General features: G+C 38.9%; 1 protein-coding gene across 1 annotated transcript in view; it reads left to right on the forward strand.

The window, feature by feature from the left end:
* Nucleotides 1-226: 226 nt before the first annotated feature.
* Nucleotides 227-19,773, forward strand: part of ATP6V1C1 (ATPase H+ transporting V1 subunit C1) — a 39,913-nt gene continuing 20,366 nt past the window's right edge. The window contains exons 1-3 of the mRNA XM_054590354.1: nt 227-384; nt 17,674-17,844; nt 19,160-19,227. Of these exons, the coding sequence (XP_054446329.1) occupies nt 17,713-17,844; nt 19,160-19,227 (200 nt within the window). The 5' untranslated portion in view covers nt 227-384; nt 17,674-17,712. The remainder of the gene's footprint in view (nt 385-17,673; nt 17,845-19,159; nt 19,228-19,773) is intronic.

Below are 19,773 nucleotides of genomic sequence, written 5' to 3' on the forward strand. Positions count from 1 at the left end.
CCGGGGGTGACACTTATCGGGGGCGAACGAGACTCCGCCCAGACCCTGGCGCAGCGGGAAACTCCACCCACTACGGAACTGAGCGCCTGCCCCGAGTCCCGGGTCTCCCAGATCCCACTGATTCTCCCGGCCCCGCCCTTCTTCGGAGGTCGTGGGAGAGGCTGCGGCTGCGCAGTAGCGCGCGCGTAGGCGGAACGGCGCGCGCCGCGGTCAGCTGACTGCTCCGGATGGCACGTGACTTGCTCCTTGGGCGCTGAGGACGAGGAAGCCTTGAGGCCGGAGCTTAGGTCTGGGAGGGATGGAGCGCTGAGCCGTTAACGTCTGCCAGGCTGCCCGCCTCCGTACCTGTTACTGCTGCCAGTTCCTCGTTTGACACCTTCCTGGGTCAGTGAGCGATGGCTACCCCGGTGGGCGTCCTGGCCAGGTCGAACCTTGCGCTGCGGTCGCCGGCTGGGAAGGCTGGGAAGGATGGGGGCGGCGCGGGGGCCGAAGCTGTGGCGTTGGAACTGGCAGGGTGGCTGTGACTGGTTTCTCGGCACCGGTTCTTCGAACCTTGGGCTCAGGTTCCCTCTCTTGAGAAGAGGAAGAAGGGGAAAAGCGAAAGGGCCATAGGGGATATTCAATGGCAGAGGCACACATTTTTCTTTGGACGCGTTTGGGGGGGCGGTCACAGCGTATCCAAGCCCCCTCGATTGATGGGGATGATTGATGAGTAGTCCAAGTGAGGACCTGGGCTGATGTGTGTGAGGCCCCAGCTAGCGCAGGAGCCTTTACTGGGTACAGGCAGAAGGCAGTTCAAAGGGGCTGGGAGCCCCTCCGTGTAGGGGTCCCTCATAGAGGACGCAGAGTCCTCGTAGGCAGGGGGAAAACAAGAATCCAGAGAATTCAGTTTATTAGAAAGGGAGAAGGGCAGGCAAGAAACCCCTAAAAAGAAACTTGAGGGGAGAATCACATAAAGTAAATTGGATCACCTGACAGGAGTTAGGGGTAGCTAATATTCTCTCAAGACGTAAAATATGGTATGTTAGGGGAAAAACATTCCAGGGAGCACTCAGTGCTTAGTAGTGCTCCAGGAGTGGAGGAGTGAGATGTAAACAGTTCAGTAGGAGTCTGCATCAGTCTTGGGGAGATAAGTCACACACATGACACACTGAGGTACTATGAGGTTATATGTAATTATCAGAAAGAATGCTAAGTGCTTTGGAATTGTGGAGCAGGCAGAGAGGTATGAACTGGCACTATCACGAAATGTCCTGGAGGAACGATAGCTGGTTAGGTCTTAGCAAGCCAGTGGGATTTGAACAGGTGGAGTGAAATGGGGAGAAATTTCTAGGCAGGGAAAGCCGCAGGATGTGAAGGCCTGAAGATGGGGGGAAAGTGCTTCTAGGAGAGTCAAAAGTCTATTTTTGTGCTGAATTTGAATTACGGAGAAGCGGGAAATAAAGTTGGGGTCAGGTAATGAAGACTTTTGAACGATTTATGTACTTTTCATTCAACTAATACATGTTGAGCTGTTGACCAGGTTCTGTGCTGATGCTGGGATTTAGAAAACAGACAGGGTCTCATACAGCTTATAGTCAAGCAGAGGAGATGGATTTTTCATAAATAATCGTAAAAGTCTGATATTTGCTGTGAAGGAATGACAGTGATGTGAAAGAATTCATAAAGGACATGGCCTTTATAAAAGGTTCAGGAAAGGCTTTTTGCAGGCTATGACGTTTGAAGTGACATCTGAAAAGGAAGTGAAGGTATAAGTGAAGTCATTCCAGGGTGAGGGAACAGCATGTTAATGCCCTGAGATGTGAGGAGGAATAAAGCTTTTGAGAAGTTGTAGGAGGACTAGCATGGCTGAATCCAGAGGGAACCATGTAAGACGGGCAGGTAGCTGGGGAGCCTGGGGTCAGGCCCAGCCGGGCTTTAATTCTTAAAAACAGAGGGAAGCCAGTGAAGATTTTAGGCAGTGAAGTGACTCAGACGTGGATTTGGAGGGAAAATTTTGTTCAGAAGGTGGAGGATGCAAGACTAGTAAATGAGAAATCACCTCAGGATGACACTGTAGTTTCACCAAGAGATGGCAATGCAGCTGAAACTTTTCTGAAAGATTGGAAGGGAAGATACATTATCTCTTCCCAAAGGTAATTAAAGAGAATGTTTAACTATACTAACTTTTAGAGGCTAAGGGTTTGGGAAAGGAAAAGAATGATTCTCTTTGCACCCTTCACTGAGGGTTGTTATAACTACCCCATAACAGTCCTGAAGCACGCAGTGGGAGCTGGTTCATTTTGGGGTTGATGAACGACTTACTTGCAAAAATGTGTTTTGGCCTTCCAAATTTATGCTTTGGTAATGTCATCTACTCCAGAATTTCTTTCATTGAACAATAGTCACAGGGAGGACTCGACTACTTTCTATCTATATTTGCACAGGTCTTTGAGGGAAGTAGATGAAAATGCTTTTCATTGTATAAATAGGAACTTATCTAGGACTTTGGAACTAGGAAATAGATAAAGTGATTTGTCTAATAAGTCTGGCATGACTTCCATGGTAGCTGGTGTATTGTTCCTGATTACCTACACAGTGCTTAACACAGTCACATCTAGAGAGAATGGTGAGTTTCTTGAAATGCACTGTAATCTTTGATTCAGAACTTTAGGTGAACTTTTTCTAGTAGGACAGCTTCCAGGGATTTGGCTGCTGGTGGTCAGTGCTTTAAAAACTGGTCTCTGTAAGCTTGGGAACTTGGGTAAAACTATTCAGTTGGAGGTGATAATGAACAGCCAAGGTGAGCTGAAAGTGCTCAGGTTGTCATTGGGTTCTTTTTGTAATAAGCAAGTCTCAGATCGTGCTGAAGACTGAGCCTCAGGGTTGTGTCTCAGAATTCCTGGATCTTTTCATCTTTTGGTATGTCTTACAGGGACTAGACTAGATAAAATCTAAGAAAAAAAACAGTGTTTGGGGTCTGACCAAGGTAAATGCTGAAAGCTAGATGGTTAGAGTAATTCTGCTTTTAAAACTGTGCAGGAAATGCTCATTTTTATTTTTTGACATAGTAGTCTTCAGGAGCCTCATTTACATTAGTTTTTACAACCTAAAAAGGGACTTTTGGGCTTGAGAAGTCTGATTCTCTGGTTCCCTCCCCACCTTCACGTCTCCCCCCAATTTATGAAATAATTCCATTAACAAAAGAACAAAACTGAAATGCCAGAATAAACCTTTGCAAAAGTATCTCCTTATAGTCCACTAGTCTCTGAACAGTCAGTCTTCCTTTTGAACTTGAATCTGCTCAGTGGTAGCTACAGTTGTGTAACTAAGTACCTCGTAATTAAATTTTGTTCTTGTTTATGTTCTGATCTGTCTGCAAGAGTAGATCTTTTTCACTCTTTGGATGTGGATTTTTGTACAGTTTTAGTTGTAAACTAATTCCTATTAAATCCCCATTTCACTGATGTTTTTAAGACAAAGAAACCAATAACATAATGCCTTTGGAAAGATAGCTTAGGTGATGAACCAGGGCAATCTAAAATTTCCTGTTAATGAATGACTCTTGGAAGTAGGAATTTCAAACTGTATTCTTGATAATGAAGCAGAATGATTTTCCAGTGGCAAATATACTTAAAATGTTATATTGTCTTGCAAATCTAACAGGATCCAGGTGGGCAGGAGGAGAGTTCCATCATAAGATAAAAGATGGAGCATAGCTCTGTATTTAGAGTGATACAAATGTGTATTTGAAAATAAAATGCCACGTAAATGCAAAAATAGTGTTATGTAAAAAAGAGATTGATATGTCTTTTAGGATATTTAAACAAGCTATCAATAAAAAGGAAGTTACTTGTAAATTAAGCTGATTAACAGGCGGATTAACTTTACCATGAAAGGCTGTCTGTAGGAATGAGCCTATAGGTTAGTGTTTGTCAATTGGTGCTATTAGCATTTGGACAGTCCCTTATTTAGCCCCCATTCACTCAATGCTGGCAGTGACCCTCATATTGGGACGACCTAAAATGCTCCATTTCCAAGCTCCTGGAAGAGAGAGGTACCATTTGGTTGCAGAACACTGTGGTCATCATTTATTTGTTGGACAGATAGATAGCTGAGTGCTCGTTAGTGACAGACACTCTCCTGCATGTTGGGAATATGGAAGTTAAGAGTAGTTTAATAAGTAGTGTATAAAGTGTACGTAGTTGCTAGCTGTGTGACCTTGGGCAAGTAATTTTATTAACTTCTCTCATCTACAAGTGGGGGTGGTGATAATATCTTTGAAAGAATTAAATACAAAATTGCTTAGCATAAAGTGCTTATTACATAGTATCTATTCAATAAGTGGGTGCCATTACCAGTAAACAGAATCTCAAGCTTACTACAGTGACGAATTGAGGAAAATGAACATGTTTTTAGTCTTTCACTTGATGAATGTCAGGTTAGAATACATTGTGTTAGAGATTTCAGCATCTTCTTAATGTGTCCAGCTTTTTGGCATCTGCACCACACTGGAAGAAGAGTTGTCTTGGTCCATGCATTAAATACATTGTGACATGTAATCACAAAAAGCTCAATGTTTTCAGTAAATTTACGATTTTGTGTTGGGCCACATTCATAGCCATTCTCCTCAGGTTGGACATTCCTACTTAGAATCTAATGAAACATGGTATTGTGGTTCAGTATTCTAAAATACCAGTCTGAAAGAAAAGGGAAGTAATATTTTGGGAGCTGTGACTCTAGATTCAGGGAATCCCGTGGCATGGAAGGAATTGTTGACTTCTTGGGTGGTTGCTGAGTTGCCTGTGGCAGAGAGGAAGTCTCTCAGAACTCAGGAGGTTCTGATGATCACTTTAATAGGTATGCAGGGCTCTCCTCACTGTGTTCACCAATTTATCCACCTTTACCAGAAGTAACAAGAAATTTTCTAATATTTAAAATCCCCTGTATTCTGTCCTCAATAAATTAAATAAAATTGTGCATTTCTTGAGCAATGGAAGAGTTTACCCAGCTTTTGTTTTGCCCTGTACTTGACTTTAGGTATCATACTGCTTTTCACTTGTTTTTAGGTTTGTAAGCTTCCAGAGACAGCATGCAATAAGTCCGTTGATAATATTTAAGGTTTCTAAACTCCACAGAAAATCATTTCTGTTTTATAGGGCTAACAATAGTGTCATTCTTGATGATATGGCATTCACCCATCTTATTAAAGAATATTTGCTGTTTCTTGTAACATTCATTATATAATCACTATAATAACAGAAATGCCTATTTTAGTACAGTGGTTCTGAAACCTGGCTTATCATCTGAATTACCTGAGATACTTAACAAGAAAATAGAAAAAAAAGAGTCTTGGGTCTCACCCAGGATAGATTCATGGTATATAGGAGCAGATCAAGATCCTGGATATCATAATCCAGTCCTCTGATTTCACAAATGGAATTTGTGCAGACAGCGATATACAGAATTGAGATTAGATTCTAAGCCTTCGTATTCTCAGTGCAGTGCTCTAGCCATTGCAGTGTGCTCCCTGAAGTTGGCATTTGGGTTTTCTCTGGCTGTAATTCCCTCTGAGATAAAAAGGCTGTTACCAGCCTTGATCTCATGCTTCAGACATAGCTACTACTAACCATCTTTGTCCTTCCCTTTTGTATTATCACCAGAGTTCTTTTTTACCATGCCATTCAGTGAGTGGTTTCTAAATTTTTCAATGTTTTCAAGTGAGAGGGTACACCCTACCTTTTTTTTTTTTTAAAGTGGATATTTTGTGGAGGTTTTTTTTTTTTGGTGCTTACCTGTAGTAATTTATTGTTTAAAAATTAAGAAAAAATATACAGAAAGAATGTAAACAAACATAATCCACTCCCAGGAGGTAATCTTTAACAGTTTTTTAAAAAGTAATTTAATGTTAACACCTTTATATATCCTTGTTTCCTTTCTTAAAGTTGGAAAAACCTGGGCCAAATGTGGGCACATATTTATGGCTCATGGTAAATATTGAGAAACTGCCTCAGAAATTGTTCCCCTACCGCCCTTTTAATCACAACACTTTTTTGGGCTGTCATGTGATATAATTTTGGATTAAGGACATATGAATGATGGCAAGTTACATCTTTATTAATGCTTTAAAATAAACATATTTTATCATGATAGCTTGCCGTACATCTGCAAATCAGTGATACATATGTGCATGTGTGGGACATTCACTCAGACTGCATGTTTTTATTTTTAATGAAAATGAGCATTATTTTCTCCTTATCAAAACAATGTATGTTCATTGTTTTGCTTTGTTCTTCATACAGTATTACTACAGTCATTCAACCTAGGCTTGTTACATTTTTCATGTTCTGTTGTTGTTACTCCTGTTTTCTATTAAATGTTAAAACACGGGGCTGAGAGACTTGGATGTTGTAGCCGAATCCCAGCATAGAAACAAACAGCAATTCGATAGCAAAACCAAAAATGAATAGTTCATTCAACAAAACTAGGTAAGACTTTAATGTCTGGCTATGATGGAATAACTGGTAACATATTTGCTTTCCCACCATAAAAAACTAGAAAACTGAACAAAATATGTGAAAAAACTGCTTCCAGATGTTGGGTAACGGACAGTATAGGAACTGAGAGACGAGAAACAAATGAAGTGAGCTCTATAAATCCCTCTGGCTTTTTGCCTGGTCACTTTGTGGACCATGGTTTAGGAAGGGAAACCAAGCAAAGCATGTCTTGCTGAGTTGAGGACACTGGAGCTGGGGAAGGCTCCTCTGCCTGGAATTTGCAGGTCAGGTTGGCAGAGGAGGGAGCTAGACAGGAATCTGTATGGGGCCTCTGCAGAAGGGATAGCAAAACATGCCTGGAGAGCTTTAAACTGAATAATTTTCAGGGCTCATAGGGCTGAGAGGCATTTGAATAGTTGAATACCTAGAGCATTCAGTAGAATCCCCAGAAGATCAGGCCTTAGTATTAGAGCTAAATTAGCCCTGGAGTGCAGCCCTAGACCACCCAAACAAAGTTTACAAACAAGCCTTGAATGGATCGTGCTGATCCTCAAGTGACTTGACTACCTGACAGAACAAAGTACAGCGTTCTTAAAAAAGGAGGACAACAAAATCTAGTGATCAGCATTGTAACATTGTGAGTTATACTGTGGTCAGTGATGTAACAGAAAGCATGCACATAATGAGGAAAGAAATGGAAGGTTTAAAAAATGGAACTTGTAAAGCTGAAAAATATATTTAAAGTGAAAAATTCACTTTATGAGATGAATATCAGATTATTCTAAAGAAAAGGTGAGCAAATTAAAATATACAGCAAGAGAGCATCCAAACTGAAGTGCAGAGAATAAAACAACTAAAAAAAATGTGTAGAAGCTCACTGACTTATGTGACAATACTAGGTAGTTGGACTTGTAACTTCTTCTCAAAAGAAGGGAAAGGGAAGCAGAAAAAAAAGAAAATAATGGATGAAATTTTTTCAAATTTGATGAAAACTATAAACAGATCAAAGAAGCTTAGTGAAGTCCAAGCAAGATAAATTCGTTGACTTTGACACTTCTTTTTCCTTTGCTGGTGAAAATGAAAGGGGTTTATTCAGATGCCAGCAATCTGAGAAGATGGGAAACTCTTATCTCAGCCCATCTTAACATCGTGGTGCAGGCAGAGGTTTTTATAAGGAGGGAGAAGGAAAGCAGAACAGTGAGATTAAGGGCAGAGAGTGGAGAAGTTCTTTACCTGCACATCACACAGTCCATTATGGTAAGGACCTCAAGGACCTCGAACTGGTCAGTCAGTGGTCTGGTGCGTGTCATCCTGGTCTTTGTCATTCTGGAAGGCCAGCACAGCTCCCAGAGCTGGGATGCCTGAAGGTCAGTCTGTATCTTTCAAAGTTAGTTCCTGGGAGGTGTATTTTTCATACGCCACAGAAAGTATATACAGAGCTGGGCAAAAGTAGGCTTACAGTTCATATGGAAAATAATACAATAATAAATAATACGAGAATAAACTTTGTTTTGTGTACTTACAAATGTAAAGCTACTTTTGCCCCACCCTGTATTATAAAAGAAAAAATTGGTATGTTAGGCATTGGAATTGAAGTCTTAGAGCTAAGTGTTTGGAGAGCATGTGAAACAACTGGAATTTGCATACTTTGCTAATGGGAACATAAAATGTTACAGTTAGTTTGGAAAACGGCGTTATAAGTTAAAACATTTAACTTATGAAGTTAAATATGTGCTAACCAGTCAACTCAAATTCCACTTCTAGATGTTTATCTGAAAGAAATGAAATAATATTTTTTCATAGCACCTTTGTTAATGGTCCCAAACCAGTAACAGTCCAAATTTCCATGAACAGATGAATAGATAAGCAAAATAATACATTCATGTAATGGAATGCTAAGCAATAAACAGAAGGAACTGTGGATACACTCAACATGGACAAATGTCAAAGGCATGCTGAGCAAAAGAAGGCAGATATAAAAGGACATAATGTATACTTCCATGAATTTGCAATGAAATTCTAGATCAGGCAGAAGTAATCTATAGTGTGACAGAAAGCAGATTAGCATTTTGCCCAGGTCTGGCAGTAGAGTGGGGACTAACTGGGACTTGGTGTGAGGGAAGGCTTTGGGATGACAGAAATGTCCTTAAACTTGGTTTTGGTGGTAGTTACACAGATGTATACATTTGTTAATAACTCATGGAACTGGGTCATTGTAATGGGTGTATTTTATTGTATATAAATTATATTTCAATGAAGTTGATTTTTGAAAAATACAGGGGAAGTGAAGGGAGCTAACCGATTATAAGTAAGGTACTTTATATTACCTCGTTTAATCCTCTCAGTTATTTATTCATTCAAGAATATTCAACAAATAACTTTTTGAGGTTCTGCATGCCAGCCTCTGTGACAAATACTGAGGTGCAGTTTTGAACAAAAACTATCAGTGTTTCCACTTACCCTAATGGGCAGTTTATTTGGGAGAGAGACATTAATAAAAAATGTCCCTCAGGAACGTGCTATAAAAGCATATAATACATTTATTTTTGCATGTAATATACATGTAATGTATACATATATACACAATATACATGTGCATGTAATATATGCTCTCATGATATATGACATGAATATGTATGTGATATATCTCATAATGTATGCGGCACTTTCTTTGCCTTGGTTTTTTCATTTGTAACTACTACCCATCTGATAGGATTGTTTTAAAAGTACTAAGTGACTTAATACATGTGTAAAGTGTTTTGATTGGTGCTAGTAGACAGGAAGTGCCCAATAAGTATTGCCTGCTGTCTTGATGACATTTGACAGTTCTAACTGGCACCTGTGCTGGCTCAGGAAGCACTGGAGTACCATCAGGTTTGGGAGAAGTTATGAGTTTGACTAGAAATGTTGGTTTTTAGGTGCTTTTGAGACACCCAATTGGAAGTGTCCTGTAGTCAGTTGTGGAGACTTGTTGGTACAGCTCTAGAAGCAGTGGAGGGGCTTGAGCTGGAGATACAAATTTGGGAGAGTGTTCAGCATCTAGACTGGAAATCACCTTGAGTATAGATAAGATCATGAAGAGAGAAACTATAATATATATGCACACATTCATACACACATAGAACAGAGAACTTAGACCTAGATCTTAATCTTGAGAAACTCCAACATTTAATTGGTATACCTTTTTAATAATTTTCTCTTTTGTTTAACATATGATTTGCCTGTATTTTTGCCTGACTTCCAAAGTATGAGATGAAACAAAAATAAATAGGAATAAAAACAGCCCCGGTTGGTGTGGCTTAGTGGTTTGAATGTCGGCCTGTTCGACAAAGGGGTCGCTGGTTCGATTCCCAGGCAGGGCACATGCTTGGGTTGCAGGCAAGGTCCCCAGTGGGGGGTGCTTGAGAGGCAACCACACATTGATGTTTCTCTCCCTCCCTTCCCTCTTCTCTAAAAATAAGTAAAATCTTTAAAAAAGAAGAAGTCATTTGAAGCAGTTAGAGTAAGTGGAGGGAGGTGCCCAGTCTCTTGATGAGATGATAACCAGTGGACACCAATTTTGACTCTGTTTCCATGCAATTGAAATAAGAAGGGAAGTGTGTTAAGCAAATGGATTTCATTTTTTGACCAAAAAATCATCTACACTGTGTATTCATCTGCAAAAATAAATTGTTTGCAACTGAGCTTAAATTGTTCTTAAATTTCAAGGAGAGTTTGTGTGTGTGTGTGTGTGTGTGTGTGATTTCAATAGATGACAGGTAACAGTGGACATATTTAAAGACAAAGAAAACAGGGATTTTACAAAAGACCTATTGATACTGTCCTCATGGGCAGTTCTTACATTAATCCTTAGATATTTAAGTTTAAGTAAGGTTGTCTTTCCTGTAGGCCCTTTTTATAGTTTGCTTTGACTAGGGGATGAAAAACTGAGGCCATGGCTTTGTAAAGTACAGATAAGTTTTTTCCTCAAGCCCTCTCTTGTATTTTGACTGGGTTCACCCTTAAATAACAAAGACGGAGGCTTAGTCATCTGCAGTTTAACGGATTTTTAAGTTATAAACTAAAATTAGAATTTGTTTTCTTAAAGCCTCTGAATAAAAATGATCATAATTTTTTTGGTCCTTATTTTTTCTCTAATTAGACATTTTGATTAATTGAGTCCCCCTTATAATTACATTTCATTGATTCATAAAACAGGTCTTTATTAATTGTGCATGTTGGCTTTTAGGGCTTCAGAGATGATATGATTCTGGTCCTTCAGGATTTCCCAGTATGGTGAAGAGGCAAGTATGTTACTGAAAAAGAGGGAAGATAGTGTGGTAAATGCATAATAGTGGCATTTGTGAAGTATTCAGTAAACAAGATATTTCCCATCTGGCATATTGGGAACAGCCTTGGAGGCAGGACAGCTTGGGACAGCAGCTAACACAGTCACCCTTAGGAAGGGAGGGCTAATGGAAAGGAGAAGATCTAGATACACCATTTTCTTTATTCCTTTCAACAATTTTTTGAGATTTATATTCTACTTTACAGATGAGGAAACTAGTAAAGGGGTAGGGTGGCGCCAGGGTTTTAGCTATGAGAGATTCCAAAGTTTGTGCTGTTGAATGCCAGGTCCCTTGAATCTCTAATTTAAAAACAAATGCTTTTCTGTTTGGAGGAATCATTATTTGTTATAAGAGACAGAGTAGTTTTGGAGGCTGGATGAAGTCCAGATCCCCTTTATCTAGTAGCAGAATTCACTTAGCCTATGGGTACTCTGAGCCTGGAGTCAGACATGGCATGAAAAAGGGCTTAAGGCTATGTGTGGATCTCTCTTCAAATAGGAGATCTCAGGTAGGCTTGGGTGCAGAAGATTTTCTCCTAGCGTGACACAATAGAAATAACATGGTCGTTATAGTCAAATAGAATGAAATTTGAACCCTGTTTTCTAGTTTTGTGACCTTGGTAAATGACTAACCTCTTTGAGTATTACTACCTAGATAGATTATAGGGCGGGCATGAGAATTAAGATAATGAATGAGAAGTATGTACAACACAGTACCAAACATGGAAGGCATCTTTTCCTCCTTATCTCCAAACAGGCTCCAGAGAGGGCTCCATTTAAAAAGTGGAATTATAGGACATTCTGTAATTTTCCTAAACATTTCTGGATCATGTTTTTAGAATTATCATGGTATCATTTTATTTGATTCTGATAAAAGCTCAGTGACATAAGATAGGGCAGGTATTTGTAATGAGAAAATACAGTCCTTTTTCTAATTTCTTGAAATCCTTTGTTGGATAGAAGAGATTTTCTAGAACTCTAAATGGTATGATAGTGACATCTACTGTGATAGCTCATATTATTACAGCTGCAGTTCAGATCATTTAACAGTATCATCAGGAAGGACTTAACAATTGATTTCATTACCTGTCATCTTTTGGGAGAGAGGAGGTATAAAAATGTGTCATCAACTATACATTGTTTAACAGAATTATAACTAAGCACACCAGGCTTGTTCATGTGGCATCCTGATCAATGACCCAACAATTAGTGTCAGGGAAACAGGTTTTCGTTTATAGGATTCCAACCTCAGGGAGGCTGAGAGCACTTCTGCTTGGATCCCTGTTCTCCCTTGAGACACAGTGCTTAATTCCATTGCTCCCCATCAGGCTATAAGCCAAAAACATGTCCAGAAGTTTCCCATATCCTTATCTGCTCTTAAGCCAGCTGTGCCCACAGTTCTCTGTCCTCTTTGGAATCTGCTCTTAGGGGTTTCAGAGCCGCCATTCTTTCACAGCAACTCTCTCCTTCAGGATCTGGGATATGTTGTCCTCAGCCTCCGTGTAGTAGTCCAGGAAAACATGCATCATGTTACACTGGATCATAGTGGAGTCCAGGAAGGCACATGTCCCAAGAAAGTGGCTTCTCTGTATGTCCTTCACAGAAGCAAAAGTCTACAGCCTAAGCATTCCTGGTCATAGTTTGGTATTACAGGCATCTCCCACTAATCCATGCTGGGTTTGACAGGTTCCCACAAGGCGCTGTTAGCTTTTCTGGATCCCTGCATGGATCCATCAGCTCTCTCCTTACTCCCTTTCTCCGGCCTGCATGGCTGGCTTCCTTACTACACCTGGCTGCATGGTGGAATCCTAACTACAAACTGCAATAGCTGCTTGCTGCGTCCTCTCAGCCCTCATGGTCAAATCCCCCTACCTAATGGCTCCTTCCTCGTGGCTGGTACCCACTCTCTTAGCCTTCATGGTGGACCAGCTCCTTCTCTTTCAGCCCACCCTGATTTTAAATGCTGACCCAGAGCTTCCTATGTGTCCTCATATCTGGCCCCTCCTACAATATGCTACTTTTGCCAGTTCTCTCTTGTCGTTTACCTTTATTTTGGCTGCCATCTTTAGTCAGGGCAAGAGTACCCCATGACACTGGGATCCTCTGCCTCCCTGCCTCGTGCAGACGCAGTATGTGTTGCCCCTCCACCCCCAGCTACCTCATGAGTCACTATACTTCCTGAAAGTCACATGTTGCTCTCAACTAGCTATCAACTTGTCACTGTTATGAAAAACGTCTTCCTTCCTGCATCCCTCAACCATGGGCTGTGGGGAATATGTTTTGTTATTTCTAGGGACTTCCACTCTGCACCTGGTTACAGAATCTCTTGTATAAATGATTACAATAAAACATCAATATCTCAGAACTACAGTCAGAAGATCTGGATTAGTTAAAGAGGTTTAAAGATACAGTACATTGGATTCAACTGAGAACTTCAAAGTTCAAGGTGTTTCAGCTAAAAAGAACCAGATTTGTTAACTGCAAGAATATTAGATCCAGATACCAGAAATAAAGGAAACAGCCAAGGCCAGGTGGACAAAGGAAAGTGAAAAGGTAACAAATGTTGGAGCAGCTTAGGTGAGGTGACCAAGGTGTGCTGGTTGCAGTGAACAGGAACAGGATGACAAGAAAGCAGGTGATAGGTTCACACCATTTCATTGGGAATTTAATTTAAAAAGCAACTTAGATAAATTCTGATATTAGTACATGTGTAGCCCAAGCTCTTTAGCAACACTACAATTAGAATTGTTAAATACAGTGGCCTGGAAATATTTCTTAAAATGCCTGAAATATCAAAAAGGTTGGTGTTCAGTATATTATACTTGGTCCTAAGATTAGAAAGCATATCCACTAGTGTTAAAATAGAGAATTTGTGCCTGGAGGATTAATTTGGTAACTAGACTATTCTCTGGCTATTCCATTTGAAATTTCACTAAAATTGTATATTTTTTATAAATTTGCTAAGTTTTGTTCTATTTAATTTGTCATGAATTATTCTTATAACAGCTTTTAAAATATTTAATTTTGAAATATTTCTAGTCAGAGTAACAGACATCCACGTACCCACTACACAGATTTAATAGGTATTAACAACATTTTGCTGTATTTGCCCCAGGCAATTTATTAAAAAGAAATAAAAGCTAAAAAGCACCATTCTCCTATGTATTTTTTTGAACTTTTTGTAAGTCTATAGTTATGAACAATGTATACCATTGTGTGGGAACTTATGTTGGTAACTGCTTTGGAAAACAGTTTGGCAATACTCAATACAATTGATGTTGGTCCCTGTCAGTTATCTGTCCAGAAAGTATACAGCCATGTAATATGAAAAATACAGACTTTTGTTGAAGAATATACAAGATACAAGAAACATTGTATGTAGAACAGTGATGCCTCTAGCTGCTCTGTTGTATTTTCCTGAATCCCATTGATGGTCTGAATTCTGTTCCCTTTCAAAGGTGATTTTTAGTTTTGGAAAAAGCCAGCAGTTGCCGAGTGCAAAATCTGGGCTCAGGGGGCAGAGGGTGAGTCAACTGGGTGATTTGACCCTTCACCAAAACACTGCACAAGACGTGATGCGTGAGTGGGTGCATAGTGGAAGCTGCCAGTAGTCACCAGTTGCCCATAGCTGCAGCCTCCTGAGTTACTTGAATAGTTTCTGTGGAGGAATGTTCAAGGTTAATGCAAAATTTGATGCAGTTTCATTGCTCTACTTAGTCATTTGGCATGTGACAGCCACACAGTACACAATGGCTTCTGTCCCCACTGATTAGTACAGTGAAGACATCATTGTTCACACATGTGCATTCCAGTCCACTGTCCTTGGCTGCCAGGTTACATCTATGTTGCTCAAACCATTCCTATTATATTAACAATGGCTGAACTTCTTCCAGACAGATCTCATCATATATAACACACCACCCTGAAATTTAGTGCCTACCACAATTTCTTATTTTTCCTGGTTGTGTGGGTTTTCTTGGTGGTTCTTCTGCATGTTTCATATGTACTCATTGATAGGACTGCTTTCAGTGGAGACATTGGCTGGTCTGGAAGCTTCAGGATGGCCTCACAGGTTTGCCAGTTTATGCTTGTTATCAGCTACAGTGTTACTGTTTCTGTGCCACATGGCCTCTTACCTTACAGTAGGCTAGACTGGCCTCCTTCCATGATGGTCTGAGGGCAGCCATTCAGTAAACGTAAGTTGAAGTTTTGAAGACTCTTGAGGCCTGGGCCCTGATCTTATAATAGTGTGGTGTTTTTTTTTGTTTTTGTTTTTGTTTTTGTTTTTTTTGATCAAAGCAAGTCACAGGGTATCCCAGATTCAAGGTTAGAGGAGATAGACTCCACCTTTTGATGGCAGGAATGGTAGTCACATTGCATAGGAGTTTGGAAAGACTTGTTGCCTTCATCTTTGAGGTAATTCTACCACATTATCATACTCTTCAATTCAGCTTTTCTATCTGTCCCGGAGAAACTCACAGAAATAGAGGCATGAAGTACAAAGTTGTTCATTTCAGACTTGTTTATAAACCCCAAAAGTAAATTATAACTATTCCATAAGAAAATAAATAATAATAAATTTTGGTTTGCTCATAGAATACCGTATAACATTTAAAATTAATGAATTATACTGATACTTATCACCATGAATAATTCTAAAACTAGGTTAAGTGAAAATACCAGATTGGAAAAGAATATGGGTAGAATTATATTGATATAATAACTTTGAAGTTTAACATTTGAAGTTTCTCATGTAGGCTAATGAGGATTTTGTTTTTTTGCTTTTGTTTTAAATCAAAGTATATTTTTGGATGGCCTCCTTAGAACTTGGTGTTTTGAGTGGCTTCTGTCCTTGGACAGCCAGTTAAGTTGTACTGTTTTCTGTTCAGACCGAGCACTTTGGTGTAGTCGTCACTAAGAAGTCTGTGTTTAGTTGTTGGCCATTTGATTTTTAGCTCTTTCTGCAGCTTTATCAGTATTGTTGGAAAAATCATCTTGGAGTACAATTCTTGAGGTAACTTATTTAATACCACTGTCTAAATTTATACCAGTTTAACTTCTCAGAGTTTCTTTGTAAATGGGGAGGATGATATGTATCTCATAGAGGTGTTGGGATGACTGAGATAATAATGCATAAAACATTTAGAGCAGTACCTGGTATATGGTAGGTGCTGTATAAACTGAAGTTCCAAAAAAACACACAAGCATACAGAATGGCAACTATGTTGAGTTCACTTTCAATTGTGTAATGAGTAGGTAGGACTCCTTTAATTGCAGAGGACTTCCAAAATTAATAAAGTAAATTATAATTAGCTATATTTTATATATATTTTTAGATTTTATTTATTTATTTTTTAGAGAGGGGAAAGGAGAGAGAAAGAGAGGGAGAGAAACTTTGATGTGTGAGAGAAGGTTGCTCTTGCATGCCCCCAATGGGGGATCTGGCCTGCAGCCTGGCACTGACTGGGAATTGAACTGGTGACCTTTAGGTTCGCAGATCTGCACTCAATCCACTGAGCCACACCAGCCAGGGCTGTCATTTACATTTTAAAGAAAATGTAAATTTATCAAGTTCTTTATAAGTTCACCGTCTGATTTTGTTATTAAGACAACTTTGTAAGATAGTTTTATCTTCTAAGATAGACTTGCAGTTTCAGGACAGGCTAAATAAGCAGGGGTAGTAGAAAGCTAACAGTGGTTCTAATGAAGGCATATTAAAGTGGAAATAATGATGTTATATTTTCATTTTTATGAGTCCTTTTTGGTTTGTGTACTTTACCTACTTAAATTCTGAATATAGTTGGTGCTGGACTTATTTTTTACGTGTGTGTGTGTGTGAGAGAGAGAGAGAGAGAGAGAGAAAGAAAGGCAGAGGGAGAGGGAGAGAAGGAAAGTGGGAGGGAGAAAAACTGTAGAAGGTTGGTTGTGTCTTAATGGATCTAGAACTCTAGGAAAAGGAGATCAGCAGCTTCTTTCTCAGATCCAATAGCATTGTACCCCTCACCCCAAGGTCATATTTTTAAATATAAGGCTAATTGGGAAGATTTTTTAATGTAAATTTATAAATGTTTTGTGGCAGTTAGGTATATGCCAGGGATTGAGGAGAATTCCTTAGGTTAAGTATGGATTAAAATGAACTCCAATTTGGTCAACCTTGTAGGATTTGCTGAGCCAGATGTGGCAAAGTTACTTGGTGGATACTGTTCAAATGCATTGATTCAAGTTATGCATGTTTGGTTTTTTTATTTCCTATTTTGGTTTATGTTTTAGAAGTTTAAGGTAAATTTATAAATTTGTGACTCTTGACTTTTGTGGAATGAAACTATTGGTGGTTGGTATTTTGGGTAGTTCGTCTTCTCTTCCTAAATTAGTTACCATTTTAGGACATTTTGTAATTTTTTAAAAAATTAGACAATTCAGCCCTGGCTGGTATGGCTCAGTGGATTGAACACCAGCCTGCGAACCAAAGGGTTGCTAGTTCAGTTCCCTGTCAGGGCAAAGGCCTGGGTTGTGGGCCAGGTCCCCAGTAGGGGCTGTGTGAGAGGCAACCATCCATTGATGTTTCTCTCCCTTTCTTTCTCCTTCCCTTTTCCTCTGTTTAAAAATAAATAAATAAAATCTTAAAAAAAATAAATTAGATACTTCATGTATTAGGTCTTTATCATCTCTTTTATATTATCATAAATAAATCACCTTTTACTATTTATATGGATTTACTTCCAGGTAAGTAAATTTGACTTTGCTTGGGATCATATGTCAGTGATAGACGAGTTTTGAAACAGGATATACTTCTCACTTATCCTGTGACTCTGAAATACTTTAGAAAACAAGTGATATTAAATTTATTTTTTGTTTTATTTTATATTTCAGAGTCTCTCTTGATTTTGGAAGAAATACGTGGTAGCAAACATGACTGAGTTCTGGCTTATATCAGCTCCTGGGGAGAAAACATGTCAACAAACATGGGAGAAATTGCATGCAGCAACTACAAAGAACAATAATCTTGCTATTAGTTCAAAGTTCAACATTCCTGACTTAAAGGTAAAACTGCACTGGGCAAAATAGTGTACAGGGAGGACAGTTGTGTTTTTGCTTACCTTTTGGTATAAATGAGATACCTAGGTTCTTTCTCTAACCATTGGCTAGAGAAATCTATCTTGTTCTTTCCAGTAAATTGAAATTTTCTAAGTGAGCTACCAAAGCAAAATAACATATTTTCTAAACATCTGTGCTTTTCTAAATTGTAATTTAGATTGTAATGAGCCCTGCCTGGTGTGGCTCAGTGGATTGAGTGCCGGCCTGCGACCCACACGGTTGCTTGTTAGATTCCCAGTCAAGGCACACGCCTGGGTTGCGGGCCAGGTCCCCAGTAGAGGGGCATGTGAGAGGCAGCCTCCCACTGATGTTTCTCTCCCTCTCTTTCTCCCTCCCTTCCCCTCTCTCTAAAAATGAATAAGTAAAATCTTTAAAAGTAAGTAAATAAATAAATAAATTGTAATGAGACATCTTATGGAAAGATTTGATATATTACATTCACAAATATGACTTTGAGGAGGGAAAAAAATCATAGTAATATATATTCTTAAATATCACAGTGAATCCATCTTTCTGTAATTAAATTCATATAATGCTCACTAATGTTGTAAATGTTTTATCATTGTACCTCTTTAATCATACTTGGAAAACTTAACCTAATTATTTAATGTAGTTAATCAGTTTAACATTATTAAATATGAGTAACCTAGCGGTCTCAAAGTGAAGCAGGCTGCCAGTGTAATCATTTGACTGAACTTTTGTAAAGAGTGGAAAAGATTATGATAATTTTTATTTTGCTGGGTGGCTAAGAAGTGAGGCAGTTATACACAGCACTCATTTATTTAAGAAATACTTAAAATTACTGGTTTTTATGACAGTATTTTAGGAGTTATGAGTTCCTTCAAGACACCGATACAGACCGTAGACATTACTTCCAAAACATGCTCATTTACACACATACAATTTTGTATATAAATTCAATTACATACCCTCTGATGCACAGTCATGGACCTGGGCTTAAGAGCTGCTTTTGGAAGCTGTGGCTTCAAGTGATCCACCATCACTGGGCAGTAAAAGCACAGGCCTGCCATTGCAGAATCGTCATGTCTTAAACAGTGGTTGTAACCATGCATTAGAGGATTATGTTGTATGTATAAATAGCTTTGTAATGTCTCGCAGACTTTTTTTAACCACACTTGCACATTATGAAATAAAAAAAGGAGAACTTAAGTTTTTTGGGCCCTTCAAATTAAGTGTTGTATCATCTTGTGTAAAAAAAGAACAAAAAACTAAGTAATAAAATGCTGTATTGCCCCCCTAGGTTGGCACATTGGATGTCTTGGTTGGTTTGTCGGATGAACTGGCCAAACTGGATGCATTTGTAGAAGGGTAATGTACTTACATGCACCAATCAGAGCAAAATGAGAGTCACTGTTACCAGGCTGCCTAGACTAATTAGGTTTTTTGTCACCTGTATATGGTGCTTATTGGAATGACTTTAGAAGTGACAACTCTTTTTTTCTTTGTAATCAACTTTGTTGATAGAATTTACATAACAATAAAATATACCTCTTCGAAGTGTGAAATTACCATTTTTATTGCGATATAATTTACATATGCAGTTGACTTATTTAAAATGTATGATGCACTCATTTTTAGTATATTCACAGAGTTGTGCAGCCACCACCACAGTCAATTTCACTATATTTTTATCAGTTATAAACATCCTGTTCCCATTAGCAGTCACTCCCTGTCTCCTAGCTGCTCACTAATCTACTTTCTGACATTATAGATTTGCTTAATCTGGGCATTTGTTGCAGTCATTACAATCTGTGGTCTCTTGTGACCATCCTCAAATAAATGGCATAAGGAAAACACTTTTTTTAAACAATCGTTGCTTTTAGAAATTTTTTTTATTAAAACTTACAATAAATG

The sequence above is a fragment of the Pteronotus mesoamericanus genome, unplaced genomic scaffold, assembly GCF_021234165.1.
Source record: "Pteronotus mesoamericanus isolate MK-2021 breed Mesoamerican mustached bat unplaced genomic scaffold, CSHL_Meso_final scaffold_174, whole genome shotgun sequence".
Classification (NCBI taxonomy): domain Eukaryota; kingdom Metazoa; phylum Chordata; class Mammalia; order Chiroptera; family Mormoopidae; genus Pteronotus; species Pteronotus mesoamericanus.